This window comes from Embiotoca jacksoni, unplaced genomic scaffold (genome assembly GCF_022577435.1).
Source record: "Embiotoca jacksoni isolate LCO1_2020_lvr unplaced genomic scaffold, fEmbJac1.0.p SCAF_12, whole genome shotgun sequence".
Classification (NCBI taxonomy): Eukaryota; Metazoa; Chordata; class Actinopteri; family Embiotocidae; genus Embiotoca; species Embiotoca jacksoni.
Genome location: NW_027185252.1, coordinates 13,239,043 through 13,248,511, shown reverse-complemented (window position 1 = coordinate 13,248,511; position 9,469 = coordinate 13,239,043). Strand labels below are relative to the sequence as shown.

Sequence of the window (9,469 nt, the reverse complement as noted above, 5' to 3'; positions counted from 1 at the left end):
AACTTAAAGTCACAAAGAACAGCTCAACGTAAGGCTTTGTGGTTGGAAAATAGTCTCGTTATCTTCTATCTAACTCGGTTTTAAAAACAACCCTGGGCTCTTGATTCGTCCAATCGCTCTGACGTCAACATACATATCTTGATACTTTGTAAGAATATGTCCCAAATTGTACATTTGATCTTTACACACAGCACAAACACTCGAAAACGAAAACAAACACAAATGATATTTTCCTCTGAGACTGTCGGCTTGGTCTCCTCTCTGTTTTGTAAATTCATTCGGAGTCGGAAACTGTCACGTCGAGAGATATCTGAGTTCTGGTGTCTTGAGCAGAGATTTTCTTTTTAACACAAATGGGCAGTTTCTCTTACTGCCTGACATATCCGATTGGTCTACTTTTCTGAGAGCTGTGATTCATCCTAGACTGAGCATAACTTGCACAGCCCACCTCACTACCACCGAGTCTCAGCTGGTTCTCTCTCTCTCTCTCTCTCTTACCGTCTCTCCTTCATTCTTTCTGGCTTGCTGTGTCCTTCCATAAAAAGATCTTACCTATTGTTATCTCGTCCTGTGTTCACGCTGCCTGTCCCTTTGCCTTTGACCTGGATAGCTCATTGACACACTTCCCTTTTTTTTGTTGGTGATCAAAATCGCAGAAGTATATGTGGCACACAAGGGCAAGTCGGTGCTGCTGACATGTGCAATACACTGTCAGACATTGACAGACAGCATGGAGGATACGTGTGTCTTAACACAATGTTACATCCTGTAGAGAGCTGGCAGGATGTACAATGGTACACAAACTTAAAACAATCGTCGACTTTTAAAGCTGAATAAATCATGACCCTAGAGTTAGATGTCACTCTTAGCCCAAATAGGATCTGTCTGCTATATGTTTATGCCCTCATTGAGGGTTGAAGGGTCATTTCGTGAATGCACTAATGCCTCCTTTCTCCCCCTCCTGTTCTCACTGACTGGCTTTGACAAACTGATTTGTGTGTGTGTGTGTGTGTGTGTGTGTGTGTGTGTGTGTGTGTGTGTGTACACTCCCCCCACCCCCCTGTGCAAACACTCTCGAGTTTGACCCAATTCTTATCTTATCACAGAAATGAAAAGACATGCCTATCCACCACTCTGCACGTCTTTACCTCTCCAACTTCCCGATTCCTATTCCCATCTCGGATCCAGACCACCCCAGATCCGGGACATCTGGTGTCCACGGTCGGGTACAACAGGAGCCTTTGGGGGGGCAGGTCGGGGGGGGGGGAAGGGGGAGGAGGGGCGGATTGTCAGTGGTCGTCTGCAGCAGCGTCAGCCAGCATGGATTACTTATTTTCTCATTGACTCTTGTTTGTGGGATTTCTGCTCTTAATTGAAGGGACGGCATGGTTGTCATGGTGACACCCAGGACATAAAGCTTGTTGTGAGCTAAGACAAAGAGTGATCTCTTTGTGCGGTCGGCCTCACCAAGCAGTGTGCAAAACCGCTGCTTGTATTTTATAGTTTTACAGGATTAGTCATCATTTTTGGGCAAAACATATTTTCAAATCATGCTGTGTTTATGTTCAATTTTCAATCTTGTATGTGTATTTGGAGGCAAAATGTTCCCTCTTTTTGTGCAACTCAATACACCAGCTTCAACTAAAACTTTGACAGCAGACAACATCCTTATTTGCAGCCCGTGTAAAAAGTATCATCGTCGTATTAATAAGGGTACTTGGGTGGAATTTGTTAACGATCCCGGGCTGCCAGCATATTGCATTTCCTTGTGCTGTTAAATGACTGACAGCTCCTGGGTTTGTAGCCTCTTTACGCTACTTAATCTGGCATGCCACAAATTGAGACTTGATCGTGGCTGAATGCAGATCAGTCGGTGAGAGCCATCCACTCTGTAATACGGAGGCCTTCCTCTCATTCCTGCAGTCATCGGACGGTTTCACGCTCATTTACACATAACAAGCAGCTGGGTCTCGTCTGAAACGAGGTGGGCGTCAAGGAGTGGAGCCTTAAGTCAGTTCGGTTGCTTGAGAGGATGTCCTCGAAGGTCCTCGGCTGAATTCAAGAGGGTGAAGCTGAGAGGCTCTCTGTCCTCACCAGGCGTGGAGGAGAGGGCTGGGAAGTGCAATAGAGGCAGACAGGCACAGCTACAGGGGGTGTGCCCCCAGGGAAACTTAAGAAAACAAGGTCAACGCTTGGAAGAGCACATCATTCCAAAATGTCGCATCCAGTTATGTCATGCTGCCAACTTTGTTTTGAAATTCACTGTCAAAAACGATGCTTTAGTTTTGGCCACTTAACATTAACAACCTCCTCTTTCCTCTCTCTCGCCAGACCTCTTTGATTTAATGGGTCCAATCATTGGGATGTCACCAGATAAGAAAACGGAAATTCCGGGTATGCAAGAGGAGCGGACGGGGCTCAGAGGTGTTTGTGGTGTTGGGACACTGCCTGAGGCGGAGTGTGCATCCAGTCCGCTGGCAACTAGCGTGGATCGTACCGGAGGCACCGAGGATGAGGAGCTCACCAACCTCAACTGGCTCCATGAGAACCTGCTACAGAACTTCACTCTGGGCGGCCCCGAAGCCCAGCCAAGCGGCAGCCCCCCTCTTCGACATAGAGGGAGACTACGGGCCCAACCAGGGTCCGTCCTCGTCCTCCTCGTCTTTGTCACACAGCCGAGGCAGGGAGCGGGACTCGTTGAAGTCGAAGCCCCCTTTCTCGTTTTCCCTGCTTATCTACATGGCCATTGAGCAGTCTCCCAGCAAGTCGTTGCCCGTCAAAGAAATCTACGGCTGGATTCTCGAGCACTTCCCTTATTTCTCCAACGCTCCTACTGGCTGGAAGAACTCGGTTCGTCACAACTTGTCCCTGAACAAATGTTTCCGCAAGGTCGAAAGGAGTTTGGGAAAGGTATGTCAGCAAAGTGCCTCCATACTTTCACACACTCCACGCATATTCACACCGAGCTGCACTGTTCAGAGCATGTTTATCATCCGTTGTCATCGGCACAGCTCTTTGTGTGATGATGTGATATTAACAATTCCACGGGCCAAAATGGGTCTGCTGTGTTTACGGAAGCCCCGTCGGCGAGCAGCGTGTGACAGTGTGAAGCTGCAGTGTCGCTCGTGTGTCAGTGCCGGGGACTTTAGCACAAGCTGCAGGGACCTCTGACTTTGCTGCGATAACGGTGGAATCTAGTCAAGGTCACAGATACTCCTCCAGAGGAAGTGCAAAAACACAGCACACTGGGATAGGACAGCATCTCCTGAGCCGCTGCAAGGTAGTGCAACTATTTTAGCGTTTCAGCCAGCAAGAAGTGTCACACTGCAAAAAAGGGAGCAAGGGAGACCTTAAGTGAAGAGATTAGTTTGTGGGAAGAGTCTTTGTTTCCCTGGCAGAGTTACGGATCACTCGTGGCCATTTGTGTTGGATTCCTGTGTCGAAAAAAAGCCGGCGAGGAACAGAATCCTGTGTATTTCTGTGTCACAATAAACGGTCATGACAAAATACGCTGCATTCAAGCCTCTTAAAACATCCCGTAAAGGCTGTTGAGTTGATCTGCTGCATCACTACCGAGTACGGGTGTGGTTTCAGACCGTGGTGCCAACACGGTACCTGATATTTTCCCACCTTGGCAGTTAGCACTCAGCGAGCAGCAACACGGTGCGGCGCAGGCTGCTCAGCATGCAGGTGCACAGCATGAGCCCTTCCGTCTGCTGAGAGACCAGCACCAGTTTCACATGACACTGGCTGGTGGTTTCCGTTGCCATGGAGACATTTCCTTCTTCCTGCATCGGGGCTGGTTGGTAATCTGAGTCAAGGTTATTCTCCTCCCTCCCTCGTTTCTGTTCTCCCAGACTGGGCAAGAAAACACCACCATCGGATAAAGTGACAGTTAACACACTCCCGCACACACCGCCAGCCGACCAATTCATTCTTCACACACGACAGTCGAGCGCATTTTTTTAGAGGCTGTGAAGGAATTCTTACTTTTGTGTTTGATATTTTTCAGCATTTTGTTTGGGACTTAGAGAGACATTCCTTTGTGTTAGTGACTGTAAAATGAGACTCACCGTAATGAGATTTGACACATCGCAGTTTAACGCATGTTGTGTTCGCAGTCTTTGTCAGCGGAGAGTATTTCTGGAATTCTCCACATTTTTCTGGATCGCAGTTTGAGCATGTCTTGTTTAAAAGGTGCTTATGGAGCTCGGTTGAAAAAGTGATTTGAAAATGAAGTGCGTTCCCACAGTGACTAATCTGGAAAAGGTTAGGGTCACACTTGACTTTTCTCTTGTCATTTCTAGTGCTGTGCAATTGCTCAGCTGTACAGATCACCCAAATTGATTGCAAAGTCTCTCGTTGAATCTTTAAAGGTAGCACATATTTCTTTCTTTCACCACCAGCACTGCACTGGAGAAATGTTTTCAGGTGTGGGCCGCTGTTTTGTTTACATTATGCATGGGGTATACACATAGTAAAACTCGTATGCTTGTCAGCATCTTTTCCTGCTGCTGGTTTCCCATAATTCTGCTGCTGTTTATTGTAGTAACACAAAAGTACGCGTAGCAATGGACTCACGAAGGCAGCGAAAAAGATTGTATACTGGTGAAGGTAAATATTAGGCAGACATCTGTTCACATAATAAATGATGCTTTACAAATGTATTGCGAGGAAAGAAATGGGTTAAGTATGTTTGCAAGGCTTTTTGTTGCAATTTAAATTTGGCTTTTGTTTGTTTACAAGAAAACTCCTTTTAACTTTGTTTGAATGTAGTTAAAGGACAAATCCAAATCAATTCTAGACATATCTATATTGTTCAATAATCACAACTTTTTCCCTGTATAAAAACACCTACATTTATTTTAACTCAAAAATACCTCGCAGTTTGTCACCATGAGTTTCTGGCAAGTTTCTTTTTTGTTGTTTTTTGTAACCTGCGTGTAGAAGTCTGACTGCCCCTGCTCCGTCCTACAGGCCAACGGAAAAGGTTCTCTCTGGTGTGTGGACCCCGAGTACCGCCCCAACCTAATCCAAGCTCTGAAGAAGCAGCACTTCCCAGCCGCACATGCCTTCTGCACACCACCCGCCTCCCCACCCAGGTAAACTTCCACCCCTCTTTCTCCCTGGATGCTGTGAAGTGCGAGTTCGTGTCGGCTTTGATGTTGCCGAAAATATTTACGTTTTGTTTTGTTTTTTTCTACACTTCTGCAAACTCCCAAATCTGACCCTCCGTGTCTGCTGTTTCCTCTCTGCAGTGCCTCCTCACCCCCTCGCCATCTCTTTCTACAAGGTGAGACCGAAGCGAACTCTTCTCCGTGTTTAAATGTGTACAAGCAAAGCTGCCGGCTCAGCAGCAATGTGCGGATGTTTATAGTGCTGTTTTTGTTTTTTGTTTTTTTTTAGCTTGTCTTTGTGCAGTATTTTGATTGTGTTGCCTTTGCACATTTCAGTCCCAGAACATTCAGCATCACTGTGCTTTTATCCTCAACTCTTGGTTTGATTTGTTGCTTTCAAGTCATTGATGCCTCATGTAGACCATAATGTTGAGAGCTCCCTGTCGATGTCTCAGCCTCCTCCTCCTCCTTCTCCTCCTCCTCTTGCTCCTCCTCCTCCTCCTCCTCCCCCCACCCCCTTTCCACTCCTGCCTCCCCTCCTGCCTCTTGGATTTGTAACCTTGACGACAGGCAGAGGTTCGGCTGGTGCTCAGTGTCGAGCACTCAGTCTCACTGTAATCATTAATAATTTAGAGCCCCAGAAGTGAGCTATGAGGCTTTTAGACACTTTGTCAGGTCTGAAAAGATTGGATGCACTCTCAATATCAGCGCCTTGAATTTACTCTCTGTTTTATTTCTCTGACTCTTCTGCATATTCAGTCCATTCAGCGAGCACTGATTGGGTCATTTTGTGTCTGGTTTGAAAGGAGCGCAGTCCATCCACACTCAGTAGAGATGCCATGCTACCATGCTTTCACACCTTAGGACTGACCATCATGCATGTTCTCTCCTCTTCCAGAGTCTGACATTGATGCTGCCACTGCCATGATGCTCTTAAACTCTGCCCCCGGGCACCACGTTGACCCATGTAAGAGAATCCACGAGCAGCCATACAGTCACCAACTCTTATAGTTCCTACCCCCTGACATACCACCCCCGTCATTGCTTAAATGTTCTTTTATTTTGTGTGTTTTATTTGTGATGTGATGTCTGGTTTTTACAAGCTAAATTCTGGTTCTCGCACGGGAAACGATTCAAGAACAATACTTGACTGTGTACAACTTTTTCTGTAGAAATTCTTTTAAAGCCACAATAAAGGAATGGTTTGGCTTTTGGACAATAGAGGCAGGTTTGGATTAGCACATGTGGACATGGGGAAGACAACTAGCCTGTCTCTGTCTCTCAGCCCCTCTGATGCTCACAACAAATATATTGTCTCTGTTTAATTCATACAAGACACAGATTGTTACAAGTTGCTGTTTTTCAGGTGTGTGTGTGTGTGTGTGTGTGTGTGTGTGTGTGTGTGTGTGTGTGTGTGTGTGTGTGGCTACTAGTGGAAGTTTACTGGTCCAAAGCTTGTCACGTAACTCTCAAAAAGCTAATAATCTTATTTTCCAATAGATTAAACTTTTCATTTAACATATGTTCATACATTGGTATTAAAATGTTTTTGGAAAATACTATCAGAAAATGTTCCAACAAGGTAAATCATGAGGTATTAAATTGAAATTATGATTTCTTTACTGACTGTTATTTCTTGTTCCTAAAAAAAAAAAAAAAAACTGAATTATTTCACCTTAACTTAGTTCATTGGATTAATTTCCTGCTAAAGCCTTCTAAAAAAAACCTTTAATGTGACTTGGTTTTTGCTAATATTTGTACTTTGCCCACCATTGTTGATTCTGCTGCCACATGCATGCTGCAAGCCTTTTTTTAGAACAAGCTTTTCCCAGTCGGGCCAAGACAAATCTTAGTTCTGGTTTTTACTTGTAAACAAAACAAGCTAAAGTTACAGTGTGTGGTTCACTGTCTGAGTTCTGCTTTTTCATCTTCAGCTGAGAAAAACAGTTTAGTGTAAAGTTACTTTAGGATTTACTTCGTATCGGATACAGCCTATTTTTAACCAAACAAATTACTACACGCTATATTTAAAACATTTCTCGTGCTTTAACATAAAATATGTTTCTCCATTTGAATGTTTATTTATCCCTCTTTGCATCTTCTCCTCTCCTCAGGCAACTCTGACAGCCCGCTGGACCTCTCCCGACCCGACTCTGTCCTGGTGAGCAGCGATCCAAAGCAGGACCACAACTACAGCAGCGTGGCCCTGCAGCGCTGCTCCTCCCGCTCCTCCTCTTCCTCCCTCTCCTCCCTGGACGAAGGAGGCTGCGACCAGAGGCAGTCACGCCGCGCCGGCAGCGAGGGTTTCCACAGCGACGAGGACTCCGACCTCTGGGACGAGAGGGGCGTCCAGCAGACTTCACGACGCCCGCCCGCCATCAAGTGGCCCACCGGCAAGAGGGCACGGCGCGAGGTGAAGCCGGAGCTGGACGAGGAGCTGAAGGAGGCCGCCGGCTCCTTGCTGCACCTCGCCGGTATACGCAGCTGCATGGAGGGCTCCAAACGTACTGTCAAGAGCACAAAACTGAACAGGAAATGAAGTTTCTTTTTGCCCCCCATAAGACTCCGGACCCTGTGAACCCTAACCTCTGACCCCTGATCGTGTGTCCCAGTGTGCCTCCTTCTCCTTATCTGATCGTTCACTGGCCATTTTGAGCCTTTTTTCTTTGTTTGGGAGTATCTCTGTCCAACAAAACAAATGGCAATAGTATCGTTCACACAGGAGAACAAAGCCATATAGAGTAACTCGGGGGGTAACTACTGGGGGTGGGTGTTTGGGGCTATGGAGAACCATCAAGATACCTATCCAAAATGACCTGCCTGCTTCTGTTGGATTAGAAGATTGTGATTCAAGATTTTTTTTTTTTCTTTTCTCTGAAAGACAAAATGGAAAAAAAAGCTGAAGGTTTTATAACTCAAAGCGTTGCATGCTTCCTCCTCAAACCTGTATCCTCTTCCAAGTGAATCTATTTATGAAGCGAATGAGTGCATGTTTGTAACAGACAAAATCTAACCTCCTGGTGTTATCAGTTTCTCCTTTTTTGTGCTAAAGAAAAAAAAAAATTGCCACCGTTTTGAAAGGAGTTCTCGCTCTCTGAATCCTCTTCAAAGAGAGATGCAATAATTAATCCACAACCTTAACGCTCTGACATTATTCCATGCCGGCATTTTTCCGAGTTGAGTATGCTAGTTCAACTTTACAATTAAGAGAATGAATGGAGTAGTATTATGATCTTGTTTTGCAATGAATTTATTACACAACGAGCTGCGGCTCCGTTTCAGGATTAGCAAAATGTGGAAATAGTATTACTCTGCTACTGCCAAATTTAGTTGCAAAGTTAGCTATAGTACTTGGCTCAGTTTTGTGCTGCCATTACAGTAACAAGCTGTTTTTTTTTGTTTTGTTTCGATCATCCCGTCAACCCCTCTCATTCATCAGCGTGTTTTTTTTTTGACATTTATTGTGCAGATACGGAACATATTTCACATGTTTGGCGAGAGCCTATGCAAAGTGAACATCTGCCTTGATTGCCAGATGTTAACTGCGTGTTCATAGGTTATCCTCCGTAGATTTAATTTGTTTTTTGTGTGCGTGTGTATCATAGTGCATGTCAGCCGAAACCCGAGATGACGGTCACGACGAAAAGAGTTTGAAATTGTGAAAACACTTTTCCGCTACTGACAAATGTGTCTCCAATGAACATGATGTAATGACAAATGTCCTTCCTACAGATGTATTGTAGCGCTGCTCGGTGCTCTGCCTGCTTCTGGTCCTTTTTTTTAATTTTATTTTTATTTTTTTTACTGCGGAGCTGGCTACCAGTGAGGAAGAGGAGCACATCACCACAGCATCTAGCTCCATTATTTGGGTTTGCGGTTTGCTTACATGTCTCTGTGTTGTCATACAGGAAACCTTCTGTCGGCCAAGTTCATTCACAACTCATAGGTTTGCTTCGAATGATTCGGAGGTCCACAGCGAAGAGCATATTCCAGTTCCAGGAGGGGGAAGGGGGGGGGGGGGGGGGGACATCTCAGCCAGAGAGAACTGAACTCTCGTGTGTGCAGTCGGTGCTGAAGCCCGGAGCTGCTCTCGTGTTGCGCCCTCAGTTCTGTCTGGCTGCGAAGCGCTTTCGTCCTCGCTCTTCCTCCCCAGAACAAAATAAGGAAGTGCACGTTCTCAAGCTGCGAAATGGAAGTGTTTATTGTCAGTCGATTGCACGCGGTTCACTGAGGGGAAGTTTCAAGCCACCTGCGTAGAAGGCCACAATTGTTTTTTTTCTTTATTAACCTTTTAAAGAAGAAGAGCTGCACGCCGGCAGCGTACAATACAAGGTAGCATGGACGAGCACAAG

The 9,469-nt window shown here is 45.6% G+C and overlaps 1 protein-coding gene across 1 annotated transcript in view; it reads left to right on the top strand.

Moving 5' to 3' along the window:
• The window catches only part of foxn2a (forkhead box N2a), a 19,040-nt gene extending 9,909 nt beyond the window's left edge, over window positions 1-9,131 (top strand). The window contains 6 exon segments of the mRNA XM_069144935.1: window positions 2,332-2,600; window positions 2,602-2,910; window positions 4,978-5,102; window positions 5,259-5,293; window positions 6,016-6,084; window positions 7,232-9,131. Of these exon segments, the coding sequence (XP_069001036.1) occupies window positions 2,332-2,600; window positions 2,602-2,910; window positions 4,978-5,102; window positions 5,259-5,293; window positions 6,016-6,084; window positions 7,232-7,656 (1,232 nt within the window). The 3' untranslated portion in view covers window positions 7,657-9,131.
• Window positions 9,132-9,469: the final 338 nt, after the last annotated feature.